The sequence below is a fragment of the Stegostoma tigrinum genome, chromosome 18 (assembly GCF_030684315.1).
Source record: "Stegostoma tigrinum isolate sSteTig4 chromosome 18, sSteTig4.hap1, whole genome shotgun sequence".
NCBI classification, from domain to species: domain Eukaryota; kingdom Metazoa; phylum Chordata; class Chondrichthyes; order Orectolobiformes; family Stegostomatidae; genus Stegostoma; species Stegostoma tigrinum.
In genome coordinates, this window is record NC_081371.1 from 23,077,513 (window position 1) to 23,093,750 (window position 16,238).

Below are 16,238 nucleotides of genomic sequence, written 5' to 3' on the forward strand. Positions count from 1 at the left end.
GTCAGTTTACAATCAACAAGGCAACTCAGCTCCTGACTGCTTCACAGTCTTGGTCCAGACACGGTTAAGAGCTGAACTCCAGAGGTGAGATGACAGTGGCTGATAATGGCAAGTAACATCTATGACACAGATGTAAGGTAATCAAACTATTGTCCATTGAATTTCAGTGGCATTGCCTTTGAAATGTCATGCACTATCATTGACCAGAAACTGAACTGAATGAGTCATATAAATGTTGTGGCTATAAGAACAGGTCAGAGGCTAGGAACTCGACAATGAGTAACTCATCTCCTGACTGCCCGATGCCTGTCCACCATCTACAAGTCATAGATCTGGAGTGTGATAGAATACTCTTTACTTGCCTGGATGTGTGCATCTCCAACACTCAAGGCAGTTGACACCATCCAGGAAAAGGCAGTCCACTTGATTGGAGCCCTTTCCACCACATTCAGCATTATTCCCTACATCATTTGGCAGTAGCGTGTATCATTTACAAGACGCACTGCAACAACTCAGCAAGACTCCTCTAACGACACCTTCCAAACCCACAATCCCTAGCACCTGGAAGAACAAGAGCGACAGATGAGTGGGAGCACCACACTGCAGGTTTCCCTTGAAGCCAATACCATTTTGACTTGAATCCTGTTTCTGAGTAAAAATCATGGAACTGTCTCCCTAACCACCTCAACTGTGGGCCTAATCAGAGTCATCTACATTCTATGAACAATTTTAAAAAGGGGCTGTCGAATCTGGAAGGAAAATGATGAAAATAGTACAGAAACAGACTCTTCCATCCAACTTGTCTGCGCCGTCCGGACATCCCAAACCGACCTAGTCCCATTTGCTAGCATTTGGCCCATATCCCTTTAAACCCTTCCTATTCACATACCCAAAAGGATGCCTTTTAAGTGTTGTAATCATACCAGCCTCCATCAGTTCCTCTGGCAGGTCGTTCTATACATGCACCACCCTCTGCGTGAAAAAATTACCCCACAGGCTCTTTTTAAATCTTTCCCTCTCACCTTAAACCTATGCCCTCTAATTTTAGACTCCCCCGCTGTAGGATAAAGACCTTGGCTATTCATCCAATCCATGTCCCTCATGATTTTATAAACTTTTATGAAGTCATTCCTTAGCTTCTGAAGGTCCAGGGAAAAACACCCCAGCCTATTCAGCTTCTCCCTATAACTCAAACCCTCCAGTCCTGGCAACATTCTTGCATTTTTTCTGCACTCTCCAAGTTTAACAACATCTTTCCTATTGAGGGGTGACCAGAATTGAACACAGTATTCTAAAAGTCACCTCAGCAGTGTCCTGTATAGCCGAAACATGAACGTCCCAACTCCTATACTCAATGTTCTGATCAATGATGCAGGCATGCCTTGTCACTACCTAGTCTACTTGCAGCTCCACTTTCAGGGGACTATGCACCTGCAGCCCTCAGTCTCTGTTCGGCAACAATCTCCAGGGCCCGACCATTAATTGTATGAGTCCTGCCCTGGTTTGCCTTATCAAAATGCAACACCTCACATTTATCTGAATTAAACAACATGTTCTTTCTGACTCCATGCCATTCATCCAGCATGGGTAAGGTTGAGAATTCCTTCCTAGCTGAGAGGCTAATTGAAGTCCTTAAGTGGCAAACCAGATGCCAGTTTAGATCCTCTTTCTACTGCCAAAGGTAGATTATTGGGCGGAGATGCCTCTACCAATGAGAAGACCACCAATAAAACTTTTTGATACAGCCTTTATGCCTTCTTTTGCAGTTTTTACAGCCCCTCTCTGGGGCTAGGTGTGTAGTGGCCTCCTGATTGGACACTCTGTGGCCCAGAGATGGACCTCCTAGTGGCAAAGGATACCCCAATCAAAATATCTCTCTCTCTTAGCAGGTCCCACTGCTCGTTCGTTTCAGAGATCTCAGTGACTGTTCTGGTATTTCCAACCCCCTTACCCTGATTCCATGGTGTCATCCATGATATTGCTGTTGGCTGAGTGCAGTCCTAACAGTGGCCACAACGCCGAGGTGACTACTGCTGAAAAGCTGCAGGCTCTTTGCAGAATTTTTGTGTTCTCCTCAGAAAGTGTTTCTGAATTATCTTTATCATAGCAAATTTGGCTTTAATTTTATTTGGCCTCTTCATCCACACAATAGTGATTGTATATAGTTAAGGCCAAACATTGATCCATGTGGCACTTCATTAATTGCGGTGAGCTAAAATATTCTCAATCAAGTGATACTTTCAAATTCATGTGAAATGCTGGAAATATGTTACCTGCTGGCTCATCCACCACCTTGCCAATAGTTGACATGTAGACAATCGTTTGGAAAGAAAAGGGAGAAATTAGCAGAAAGGATGACATATGCTCGAACAAAAAGAGCAATATTCATAGATTATTCAATCAACAATTATATTGTCCTGTTTATATTGTTTCAGGGGTCGCATCAAGCATTTGGATGTGGTTACTCTCCTGAGAAGGATACAACCACCATTGGGATTTGGCAAGTTGTGTCCACATAGAGTGGCCTGTAAAGTAAGTAATCTCAGAATTCTGGGGAAGGACTACTCCCAACATTTCTTTGCCACTCGTGCATCATTAGCTGATAAAGTTCCAGCTATAGAGAAATATTTTCTTTTTTTATTATTTAGACTCATCACGACTTTGTGCACCTCTGCTAAATCTTCTCTCAGGTTTCTCCCCTCTGAGAATAACCATTCTATCATTTATCCACTTAGCTAAAGTCTTTTCAATTTTTTCTGCAGTGTGTCTGAATTCTTCACATCCTTTCTAAAGTGCAGTAGCCAGAATTGTACAAAACACTGCAGTTGAGCCTAAATTAATGTTCTTTAAAGGTTCATCATTTCCTTGATTTTGTAATCTGTAATATGGCAAAATTTCTCCAACCACAGGGCAACAGCATTAAGACAATCCCTGACACATTTCCACTACCAGAAATATTTTCCAGAGCAGGTATGGGGATTATTACTTTGTAGCCATTCCACTTGTAGGAGGTCCATACGAGGAATAAAAAAAAATGCTGTCCAGTAGTTTTCTAGTGTCAGAGTCGCCTTTGTGTGTGGGTCATTCAATTCATCATGCCATCCCTTCAATCAGAGAAACCTGTCTGCTTGACCTTTCTTTAAAAAAATACTTTCATTACTGCTAGAGCACCTCCATTTTGAGACACCCTCTGTTTGCCCTACCTGCAACAACCATCTCTGTCAGTGGATATGCCAAGGACAGAGATGCCAGCCATGTAATTAGGCTGGTAGCATCAGGAGCTCACTTTCCATCCTTGTTGGTGAGCTCCGGGTAGTCACTTAAGAGGCCTCCTGAAGGAAAATCGGTCTGCCAGCCTGGCTCCAAGCAGTTGATCTTGAGGTAAGAGTCCCAAAGTCAGTACGAAAATCTGGCCCTGTTCTCTATTTACAAAGCTCGGGTTCCAATTTTAACTACTTTCATTAGCAGCTTTGCCACTGTCAATAATTTGTGCTAATATTTCTCAGTTCCGCTACCCACGTTATAATATACATTTCACTTTATATTGCCTCTGCCTATTCTTCCTTCCAAAATGTGTCACTTCATACATTCATGAATTAAATTTCATTTGCTATGTATTCACCCATTCTGTAGGTCAGAATGTATCCCCTTTACTTTAATACTAGTCTCCTTAAAGCTCATTGTACTTCTTGCATCATTTGCAAATTTTGAAATTATGTCATTAGTACCAAAGTTTAGGTCATTAACATGCTCAAGAAAAGCCTTGGTCTTGAACAAATGCCTGTATATGTTCCCCAAATCCAGCAAAACAATTATCCATCAATGCTCCCCGTTTATTGATAATGAAGAAATTGTGGCCTACTAAGTGACAGCTGCATCCTGTGAATAAATTTTTAAGAATAACATGTCACAAACATACACTACTGTCAAGTACATTTAGTTCCAGGTGCTTCAGATTTACTGGAAACCCTAATATGTGGCTGTTAATGAAACAACCTTTGGAATTATAAACAGATCACAGCAATTATTTCATTAACCTTCTTCCATTACCTCAAGAGAAATCCAGTGAAGTTGTCCTTTATTGTTCAAGATTTGGAATTTAAAAACAGGGAATTTTTTTTTTTATAACTGAGCAGGGTGTTGGTGAGGCCTTGCCTGGAGTACTTTGCATAGTTGAGATATTCTGGCATTGGAGGCTGTTCAAAAGAGATTTACTCGGCTGGGATGAAGGGTTAACTTATGAAGAAAGGATAAGCAGTTTAGACCTTTAGAGCATAGAAGAATGAGTGGTGATCTTATTGAAACATACAAGATTCTAAAGGGGCTTAATGGGGTAGATGGTGCGAAGGTGTTTCCACTAGAGGGGGAGTCTTGAATTAGGGGACATAGTTACAAATAAGGGGTTCCTCATTTAAAACTGAAATGTAAAGTGACATCTTCTCCCAGAGGGCAGTGAATTTCTGAGATTCTCTACCTCAGAGAATTGTGGAAGCTAGATCACAGAGATTATTTAAAGAGGAGGTAGATTTTTTGAAATATCAGGGAGTTGTTGGCTAGGCTGAGCTCGCAAAAAAGAGGAGTTAAGGCTTGGAACAGATCAGCCATGATCTTGTTGAATAGTGGGGCAAGCTAGATGGATCAAATGGTTGGACAATATTAACTATTTTGACAAACCAGCCTTTTCTTCCATTTGCCCAGGTCTATACATAAATTAGAAAAAATTGGATTGCTTTAGTAATTTGATGAGGAATTCACAGAATGCTTTTGACATTATGCTGCTTTAGGAAACTTTCTAAACGAGACCTGAGACCAGGTATGTTACGCTTGATATTGTGTAGTGTGACAAACTCAATTCATCACCTCAGAGTAAATATCGCAACAATCATAATATAATTGAATTCTACATGAAGTTTGAAAGGGAGAAGAATGTGTCCAAGACTAGTATTTTAAACTTACATAAAGGCAACTATGTGAGCATGAGAGCAGATCTAGCTTAAATGTTCTGAGAATGGATCAGTAGAGCAGCAGTGGTAGACATTTTAAGGATATTTCAGAATATCCATAATAAGTACATCCCCACTATAAATAGAAATGAAAAGGGGAGGGCCCGTCAATGTTTGCTTAAAAGGTTAATCAGAACAAATAAATCATAAGAGGAAGCTACCTAGAAATATATAAACAGTTAGCAAACGTTTCTACAAGTCATTAAAAAGAAAACAAATAAATGAAGTGGTTCTGTAGAACATGGGAATGGTAGGAAGAAATGGCAGATATAATTAACTGTTTTGTTTCTACATTCATTGTAGAGGATGCAAAAAGATCAAAGTTTAATACCTGTAATCAGGAGGATCATGGTCAAATTTTAATCACTAGAGAAGCAGTTCTGAGCAAACTGATGGAATTACAGGTTGATATGTCGTTGGATCCTGACAGACATCACCCCAGTGTCTTAAAAGAGGCAGCTAATGGGGTACAAGATGTTTTGGTATTAACTTTTTAAAATTAGCTGGTTTTTGAGAAAAAATTCAATCATACTGGAAAGAAGCAAATGCGTATGGAACGAGCTGCCAGAGGAGGTGGTGGTAGAGGCGAATAAAATTAAAATATTTAAACAGCATCTGGATGGGTACATGAATAGGAAAGGTTCAGAGGAATATTGGCCAAATGCTGGTAAACTGGGTCTAGATCATTTTAGGATATCTGGTTGGCATGGATGCGTTAGACTGAAGGGCCTTTTTCTATGCTAAATGACTCTATGACTGTGTACCACAGTGCCTTCACCTCTGCTGGGTCTGTCCTGCCAGTGGGACAAAACATGTCCAGGGATGATGATGGTGATGTCTGAGACATTGCCTGTCAGATATGATTCTAGGAGTATGAATTGACAAGGCTATTTTTGGTATTGTCTTTTCAAATGATTTGTTTTGACTTATTGTTGTCATACGTACCTAAGTACAGTGAAAAGTTTTGTTTTGTGAGCAGTTTGGGCAGATCATAACAAAGGGACATCCAGATCATAGGGTGGTTAGACAGAGTGAGGCATACAACGTAACAGCTGCACAGGAGGCGCACAAAAGCAACATTAATATTAAATTTGATTTTTTTCAGACTTAGAATTTAGATTTAAAAGTGGAGAACAGTTATAAGAAATATGAGAATAAGATCTGCTGTGGAAAGCTTGTAATTAGTTACCTGGTACAGGTGTTAGTGCCAGGTAGTCTGTCCTATTTCATTTCTTTGAGATTTCACAGCAATTGATACAACTGTGTAGTTTGCTAGGCCATTTTAGAGGGCAGTTGAGAGTCAACTATGTTGCTGTGGGTCTGGAGTCATATGTGTGCCAGAGCAAGTAAGAATGGTGGATTTCCGTCTCTGCGGGACATTAGGGGACCAAATGGACAATCTATCATGGTTTTGTGGTCATCAGTAGATTCTCAATTCCAGATTAATTCTGATCGTACTATGGCAACTTTACATTTTAGTCATATGATAATGGAGTCATTGACTCATTGCGACAAATGATCTGTAGTGGTGCAAAGCTTTAGGAGCCATCTGTCCAAAATTGCCTGTTAGTCTGAAGCATGTTACACTTAGTAAATGTCATGCCTCAAGTTATTTCTCTACTGCAATACAAGAAAATTTCTGAATTATCAGCATTGAGAGATTATTTTGGCAATTCAAATTCCCAAATTATCACATGGGGTCTGAATTTTAATTCTTCGGATTACTGGTCTGGATACCTGGATTACTCCACCTACACCATTTGGACCATTTGTGAAAATCATTTAGGTGGACCACCTGGATAAAAATTGGTGATATGAATAAGACTTAAATTAGGAACACCTTCCGATTTTCTCTTTATTCATTTGAATACATAGAGCTAAATCCTATGGAGCCCTCAAAGACATGGGCTATGGCAAGACATCTGGCGAATCATGTGCAAAGTTGAGCAAGGACTTTCTCGCATTGGGAGCAACATATTACATTCTCAAATAAACTTCTAGACATTGAGGCAGCATTCTCATTATGGAGCAGTAAACTGCTAATTCACAAAAATTACTGCTTATTGTCAGCCTTGTTAACTACAAATCCCACCTCATTAGTATGGAGATTTCTATTGTACCACCTGCAGCAAGAAAATATACATTAACAATTCCTGACATGAAAGTGACTTCAGCTTACCACTCACTCCCCCAGTCGGCATCATTGACATCTGACAGCAACATTTCAGGGCACACTCCAAGCACCTGCTGCTCTCTTGCCCTGCCGATGGATGCTGGCATCCAAACCTACTGCTGCTCTCAAGAACCTCATGATACTTTTCTGATCCATTTACAGGAACTTATAAAATCTAATGCTGCACTTCAGTGTTCACTGGCAACTACTATTGAAAATGCTACTGCAAGGACACTGTGTGCAGGAACATGCACTGAGTTCATGGATTGGATCAGACTTCATGTCGTGGCTGTTCATTTGCTGTCTTAGCTCTCACTCATCTTAAGCCTATCAGGATGCTCACTACATCCCTACCTTCTTGTATTTTGCACTTTGCCCAACCAGCCAGAGCAGTCAGACTCACACCACTTCTGCCGTGTCTTACCCTTTATGCTGACACAAAGCCAAGAAGTTTGTCATGGTTGTCAGTAGTCCTCAGTCAGGGGATTCAGCCTTCAGTGAAAGGGTCCCAGTGTGGTATGTCAAGGGCACACTGTTACTACTCCAGTACTGTGGCAGGGTCAGTCAGCCATTCATGTGGTCAAAGTCTGGATTCTCCCCTTATATAGGGATGTCATGGTGGCTCAGTGGTTAGCACTGCTGCCTCACAGCATCAGGAACCTAGGTTCAGTTCCACCCTCGAACAACTGTCTGTGTGGAGTTTGCATATTCTCCCTGTATCTGCATGGGTTTCCTCTTGGTGCTCCGGTTTCCTCCCACAGTCCAAAAGAAGTGCAGGCTAGGTGGATTGGCCATACTAAATTGCCCATTGTGTTCAAGGATGTATAGATTAGATGTGTTATGGGGGAATGGGTCAGAGTGGGATGCTGTGAGGATCAGGGTGGACTTGTTGGGCCAAAAGGCCTGTTTCCACACTGTAGTGGTTCCATGAATTCTTTGTATAGGACGATAAGCTGAATTTTAGACAGCTCACCACTCAGCCTGTTTTTGCCCTGTTGTGGCCTGTTCTCTCCTGAAATGAGAGAAAGGAAGGGATAGAATGAGATGAGAGCAACTTACACAACTGTTAGTGAGGGTATCTGGATGAAGGGACTGGGGGCATTCTGGCAAAGTTTGCCGATGATACGAAGATAGGTGGACAGGCAGGTAGTACTGAGGAGGTGGGATGGCTGCTGAAAGATTTAGACAGTTTAGGAGAGTGGTCCAGGAAATGGCTGATGAAATTCAACGTGAGCAAATGCGAGGTTTTGCACTTTGGAAAAAAGAATACAGGCATGGACTATTTTCTAAACGGTAAGAAAATTCGTAAAGCAGAAGTACAAAGGGATCGGGGAGTGGTGGTCCAGGATTCTCTAAAAGCTATTTGCAAATAGAATCCGTGATTAAGAAAGCAAATGTAATGTTGTTATTTCAAGAGGGTTGGAATATAAAAGCAGTGATGTGCTTCTGAGACTTTATAAAGCTCTAGTTAGGCCCCATTTAGAATACTGTGTCCAATTTTGGGCCCTACACCTCAGGAAGAACATACTGGTGCTGGAGCGTGTCCAGCGTAGATTCACACGGATGATCCCTGGAATAGTAGGTTTAACGTACGATGAACGGCTAAGGATCCTGGGATTGTATTCATTGGAGTTTAGAAGGTTGAAGGGAGATCTAATAGAAACTTAAAAGATAATGTATGGCTTAGAAAGGGTGGATGCTGGGAAGTTGTTTCCGTTAGACAGGGAGACTAGAACCCGTGGACACAGCCTTAGAATTAGAGGGGGTAAATTTAAAACGGAAATGAGGAGACATTTCTTCAGCCAGAGAGTGATGGGCCTGTGGAATTCATTGCCATGGAGTGCAGTGGAGGCCGGGACGTTAAATGCCTTCAAGGCAGAGGTTGATAAATTCTTGATCTCACAAGGAATCAAGGGTTACGGAGAGAGTTCAGGGAAGTGGAGTTGAAATGCCCATCAGCCATGATTAAATGGCGGAGTGGACTCGATGGGCTGAATGGCGTTACTTCCACTCCTACGTCTTGCAGTCTTATGGTCTTATGGGTACTGGTGGGGATAAATAGTTGTGTCCTGCATTTGTGACTCAGAAGTGCAGATATCATGCAAGCCTGGGAAGGTCAGAGAATGACAGCAAGTGAGGAAAATGTTGCATTCAATTAGCGTGAGGAATAGAGCATGACCCTTGGTGTGAGGTTGATGCAGTGGCAGTGGTGAAATGAGTGTCAGGTAGCAGAGATTGGATGGTGGACCCTACCCTGGCTGAGCAGAGAAGGTCATTGATCATCTTCCTTTCCTGCCGACAATTCCTTCAGATGACTGGGACAGCAACAACCCAGATGACAATCACGGACCAACCTGGCAAGATCTAATCATGTGGCATTCTCTGCTAGTTCTGGAGGACGGGATGTTGCTGCTGTATGCCACCCAGTCCACCAGGGAGGGCTTCCAGGCCCCTTAACAAAAAGCAAGGCACTAATATTCCCTTATCTGCCTCATCAGGGCTAAATATTTTGAACTGTGCAGGGAAGCTTTGGACTGACAGTGCTTGTCTGGATGCACAACGGCCTTTTTAGGGTGTCACAGGTGCCAGGTCTATTCCAAGAAAGTCCTACAGTGGGAAGTTCTTCTATTTATGGCAAGTAGTAGAATCCAGAAGACAATGGATAATAGGGATGCGTAGGGGCATGGAAGGTGCAATTTGGAATGATCAAACAAGAAAACTCACTGGTCCTCACAGGGAAAAACACACCATGAGACTTGACAATGTTTGAAACAGCTGACAAAAGTAAGATTAAGTTCTTATTCATTTTTCCAAGATATACTGTATGTACAAATATAATAGGAAAAGTTGTATGAATAAGAATGAGTTTGGAAACTATTTCTCATGATCAACACTGTTCTGGTTTTATCATCCATATTTTGAACAAAATTTGTTGATTTTCCTCATTATTTCTAAAACTGGATTATGCTAAATCACAAAGGTTGTGCTTTTCCTTTCACTGTATGTTTAGTTTCCTTCATGTAACTTTGATATCTCAATAAAAATTTGAATGATTTTTACTTGGTTTCACTAAGCCATGTTGTTTGTTGTTTCATGCAGCGCTTGGTATCCATGAATATGCCTTTAAACAGCGATGGCACAGTCATGTTCAATGCAACTCTCTTTGCATTGGTTAGAACTGCATTAAGGATCAAAACTGAAGGTACAAACTTTTAGAATATTTAACAATTTCTTTGGCTTCAGATCTACAAGCACTGGTGGCCTGTGATTTTGATACATTGATGAGATGCCTGCTTTGAGACATTTGTTTTTAACTTTGTTATTTCAAAGGGAACTAGGTTAAATAAATGCTTTAGAGAAAGAAACTCACTAGAGGGGATTTTTAACTGCCTGCTTTCTGTGCTTTGCTTGGAAGTTGGATGATTGGCAGAGCAATATCTAGAAGAGAATTTGGACATATGTCTGCTTAATTAAATGTTAAGGCAAGCTTTAAGTTGGCAACCAACTCTCCAGTCCAAAGCAGATGGGAGACTACATAAATATATAGATTAGGGTCAAACACCAGCTAAATATGAAGGTTATTTCAAAAAGGCTAATTGTTGTCTTTTGTAAGACTTTTTGAGAATGAAACTTTCCAGCCTATTGTGGCCTCATTCTCAATCAAGTATAATTTCCCCATATAATCACTTGGCACCCAGAGGCACTAGCATCTACCATCTCTGTGTTGAACCTTCATGATTTTAAGCATACATCAAAAAGTCACCCATTTGATGTAAGTAAATTTCAGAGGAGGTCGAAACCTGAAAATAGTGCAGTTATCTTGATACAGTGGCAGTATCGTATCTATTTTTGGCAGAAATAGAAAATTTCCTCACTACCACTAAGGTAAGAAAATATTATTTAGTATAGTGGGTTGGATTCTGGCTTTAATTTCAGGACCTTTGTTTGAAATACAATGTCCTGTCAAATAGGTAATTTGGAACAAGCAAACGAAGAACTTCGCGCAATTATTAAGAAAATCTGGAAACGTACAAGCATGAAGTTGTTGGATCAGGTCGTGCCACCAGCAGGAGGTGAGTGCCCTTCAAATATGGAACAGCTTGAAAAATAGAAGTAGTTATCTTATAATAACATATAATTAAGTAACCAAATGATACAACATAACAATGGATGGGTAACACTTAAATTTGTTTATTAGTAAATGATTTACAGGGGTAATTCAGAAATTGTTCCTGTCTCATGATGATAACGATTGTTGAACTATTCATATGAAAATCAGAAAATAGTACAACACAGAAAAAGATCTCATAGCCCATCTAATCTGCACCAGCTCTTACAAAGAGCAATGAAGTTACCCCCACTAATTTGTTCATTCCCCATATCACTGCAATTTTTTTTCAAGTATTTATGCAAACACCTTTTGAAAGCTACTATTCAATCTGTTTCCATCGCCTCATCAGAAAATGCATTCCAAATTCTAATCACTGTTGCATGAAAACATATATTCACATATCACTCTGGTTCTTTATCTGATCACTTTATATTTATATCCCTAGTTATTGACCCTTCTGGCATCAGAAATAATTTCTCTTTCCTCAGCCCATGAGAATGCTTCACGATTTTAATTGCATCTGCCATTTTAGGTCTCAGCCTTCTCTCCTCTTAAGAACAAGACCAGGTCTCTATTTTATCTACATAATTATAATTCCTCATCCCTCAAACCATTCTAGTATATCTCTTCAGTACTTTTTCTGAAGTATTCATAACCATCATAAATAATGGAGCCTAGAATTTGATTCAATACTCCTACTAAGCACGATAGAATTTGAGCATAATCCTTGTTTGTGTACTCTATGCCTCCAGTTATAAAGCCCAAGATTCCATACATATTATTAGCTCTCCGGTTAACCCGTTCTGCTGCTTTCAAAACCTTGTGTACAAACACTCTGAGGTTACTTTGTTCATACACAAAATCTTCCCTCATTCTTCTTACAAAAGAATCTTCAATATTTTCTCCATTGAATTTCAACTGACAAGATGAGAAGCAGAGATAGATTGGATAGTCTGAGACCTTTTCCCAGCGTGGAAATGACTATTTCAAGGGGACATAATTTTAAGGTGATTGGAGGAAGGTATAGGGAGATGTCAGAGGTAGGTTCTTTACACACAGAGTGATGGGTGTGTGGAATGCTCTGTCAGCAGTGGTAGTGAAGTCAGATACTTCAGAGATTTCTAAACGATTTTTGGATAGGCACATGGAGGATAGTCAAATGTAGGATATGCAGGGTAGTTTGATCCTAGTAGGATAATAGGTAAGCACAACATCATGGGCCAAAGGGCCTATACTGTGCTGTACTGTTCTATGTTCCATGTTCTATCTATGTGGACATGTGGTCAACACAGTAGCATGAAGATCTCTTGGCATACTTTAAGCCTAGTTTCAAGATGTTTTGGGTGCAATGTTTTGATGAGTAATGCAGCCTACTTTGTAGAGCAAGGTATACATGTGAGCATTCCCTTCCATACATTGAAAATACATGAAGTGTTGAGGTCATGATATTACGCAGCCTGACAGACAGTTATGACATCTGTTTTTCCAATCAGGAACCTGTAGGCCTATTCCATTTGTTGGTTCCAGATCAAGCCCCTTTAAAATATATTAAGAGGACAGTCTGCACCTTGCCTTTTTCTTATTTTAAAGGTAAGTGTAAGGCATTGTATTCTGGATGCAATTTGTTTGGTCAAACTACCAGGCTTTACACAAAACATGCTTTACTCATATACTATAATTAAACTATAGACAAAATATAAATAAAAGAATTGGCTTAACTGTGACACTACTGAAATGCTTAACAAAATAATGTATATATTAACTGCTACTAATTAGCTGTTCCAATGTAGTAACATCCCATAAACACACCCTTGGCAAAGGCAAATTCAGCAAAATAGATTGTTTCACATGCAATTCTAGTAGAAGGAAGAGAATCTCAGCTTTTGGCTGTAACAGAGAGAAGAATAAGAGCTTCCACATCTAACTTCAAGACCACCACAAATGCTGAAAATTAAAACTTAATATTGTGGTTCTGTGGGAGCTTGACCCCGTCCATTCAAAAACAAAACCAGAAGTTGCTAGGAAAGCTCAGCAGGACTGGCAGCACCCATGAACAGAAATCAGAGTTAACATTTTGAGCCCAGTGACCCTTCCTTAGAACTGATGGTAGCTAGGAAAATGCCCATTTATATGCAGAAGATTGGTTGGGGAGAGGGGGTAAGGAATAAACAATAGATGGGGATAGAGCCCAAAGAGAGAGAAGAACAGTTGGACTGACAAAGGAGTGGATAATGATTTGGCTAGGAGGGTGAATAGCCATTAATGGAGACTGTTAGTGGCTAACAATAGGTAGTGTGTAATGGCAGATTGTATGATAACAATGCCTGGTGTTTGGAGTAGGGGGCTAGGAAGATGAATGTTCAGGCCCTAAAATTATTGAACTTGATACTGAGTCTGAAGGGATGCAGGGTCAGAGAAAATGAGGTGGTGTTCAAGCAGAAAATGAGGTGCTGTTCTTCCAGCTTGCACTGAGCATCGCTGGAACACTGCAGCAAGCCAGAGAAAGAGATGTTGGCCAGGGAACAGAGTGATGTGATAAAGTGGTAGGCAACTGGAAACGTAGGGTCTTTTTTGCAGGCAGAGCATAGGTGTTCTGTGAAGCGGTCACTCAGTCTATACTTCGTTTCCGCAGTCTAGAGGAGATCACATTGTGAGCAGCGAATGCAGTAGACTAGATTGTGTGAAGTACAGGTAAATCGCTGCTTCACCTGGAAGGTATGTATGGGCCTTTGGATACTGAAGAGGAAGGAGGTAAATAGGCAGGTGTTACACCTTTGGGAGTTGCAGGGGAAGGTGCCGTGTGGCTGTGGGGGTGGGGGTTGGTGTTGGGAGTGAAGGAAGAGTAGACTAGGGTGTCACAGGGGTAACAGTTCCTGCAGAAGGTGGACACAGCAGGGGAGGTGAATATGCGTCCAGCGTTGGCTTCTCACTGGCTGTGGCAGAAATGGCATCAGATAATCTTCTGAATGTGGATGCTGGTGGGAAGGTATGTTAGGACAAGGGAAACTCTATCGTTGTTGCAGGAGGGAAAAGAAAAGATGAGGGCAGAAGTGAGGAGATGGGTCAGACCCAGTAGAGAGCCCTGTCGACAACAGTGCTGGGGAATACTCAGTTGAGGAAGAAGGAGGACATTTTGGAGGCTGCCTTGTTGAATTTGGCCTCATCAGAACATATGCAATGATGACGGATGAACTGGGAGAATGGAATGATGACTTTACATGAAGCAGGATGCAGGGATGTATAGTCCTGGTAACTATGGGTTTATAGTGGTTATTAGTGGCCAGCCTAACCCCAGAAATGGAAACTGAGATGTCAAGGAAGCAAAGGAAGGAGTCATGGATAGACAGGTGAAAGTGAGGCTTGGGTAGAAATTGGAAGCAAAACTGATTACCTTTTCCAATTCCATTGAGAGAAGGAAGCAGCACTGATTATATATCAATATATTGCAGAAAGAGTTGTGGGTGGGGCCCACTGACCTGAATAAAATGAGAGGAGTTCAAAGAGAAGGTGTTGATGGTGAGGACGAGCTCGGCCAAGCAGAGGAGAGTGCTGGTAGGTGAGGATGGTTCAGACCTTTGCTCCACGATGAAGCGGAGAGCCCTGAGACCCTCCTTGTGGGGAATGGATATATAAAGGGATTGAACATATGTGGTAAAGAGGGGGTGGCTACAGCCTGCAAACTGGAAATTCCAAAACTGGCATAAAGCGTCAGAGAAATCACAGATGTACGTGAGCAGGGACTGCACTAGGGAGTAAAGACTGAGTCAAGGTAGGAAGAGATGAGTTCTGAAGGGCAGGAGCAGGCTGAAACAATGGGTCTATCTGGGTAATCCTGTTTGTGGATTTTTGGAAGGAGGTATAAGCAAGCTGTGCAGGGCTGTGGAACTGTCAGCTTGGACGCAGTGGGGGTGGGATCATCAGATAAAATGAGGTTAGTGACTATAGTTTATACAACGGCCCGATGTGTCATGGTGCAGTCATGATTGAGGGGAAGATCGGAACAGGAACAAGAACAAAGAACAAAAAACAAAGAGACCTACAGAACAGGAACAGGCCCTTCGGCCCTCCAAGCCAGCAACAATCAAGATCCTCTGTCTAACCTGTCATCTATTTTCTAACGGTCTGTGTCCATTTGCTCCCTGCCCATCCATGTACCTGTCCAAATATATCTTAAAAGACGCTACCGTGTCTGCGTCTACCACCTTCGCTGGCAACACGTTCCAGGCACCCACCACCCTCTGTGTAAAGAACTTTCCACGCATATCTCCCTTAAACTTTCCTCCTCTCACTTTGAACTCATGACCCCTAGTAATTGAGTCCCTCACTCTGAGAAAAAGCTTTTTGCTATCCACCCTGTCTATACCCCTCATGATTTTGTAGACCTCAATCAGGTCCTCCCTAATCTCCGTCTTTCTAATGAAAATAATCCTAATCTACTCAACCTCTCTTCATAGCTAGCACCCTCCATACCAGACAACATCCTGGTGAACCTCCTCTGCACCCTCTCCAAAGCATCCACATCCTTTTAGTAATGTGGCGACCAGAACTGCACACAGTATTCCAAATGTGGCCAAACCAAAGTCCTATACAACTGCAACATGACCTGCCAACTCTTGTACTCAATAGCCCGTCCAATGAAGGAAAGCATGCCGTATGCCTTTTTGACCACCCTATTGACCTGCATTGTCACCTTCAGAGAACAATGGACCTGAACACCCAGATCTCTCTGTTCATCAATTTTCCCTGGGACTTTTCCATTTACTGTATAGTTCACCCTTAAATTTGATCTTCCAAAATGCATCACCTCGCATTTGCCCGGATTGAATTCCATTTTTCCATTTATCTGCCCAACTCTCCAGTCTATCTATATTCTGCTGTAATCTCTGACAGTCCCCTTCACTATCAGCTACTCCACCAATCTTAGTGTCATCAGCAAACTTGCTGATCAGAC

At 41.4% G+C, this 16,238-nt stretch overlaps 1 protein-coding gene across 16 annotated transcripts in view; it reads left to right on the plus strand.

Moving 5' to 3' along the window:
* Positions 1 to 16,238, plus strand: part of LOC125460699 (voltage-dependent L-type calcium channel subunit alpha-1C-like) — an 814,036-nt gene that overhangs the window by 736,393 nt on the left and 61,405 nt on the right. For all 16 annotated transcript variants that reach the window (XM_048548420.2, XM_048548421.2, XM_048548422.2 and 13 more), the window contains 3 exons: positions 2,436 to 2,532; positions 10,276 to 10,378; positions 11,148 to 11,249. In XM_048548420.2, the coding sequence (XP_048404377.1) occupies positions 2,436 to 2,532; positions 10,276 to 10,378; positions 11,148 to 11,249 (302 nt within the window). The remainder of the gene's footprint in view (positions 1 to 2,435; positions 2,533 to 10,275; positions 10,379 to 11,147; positions 11,250 to 16,238) is intronic.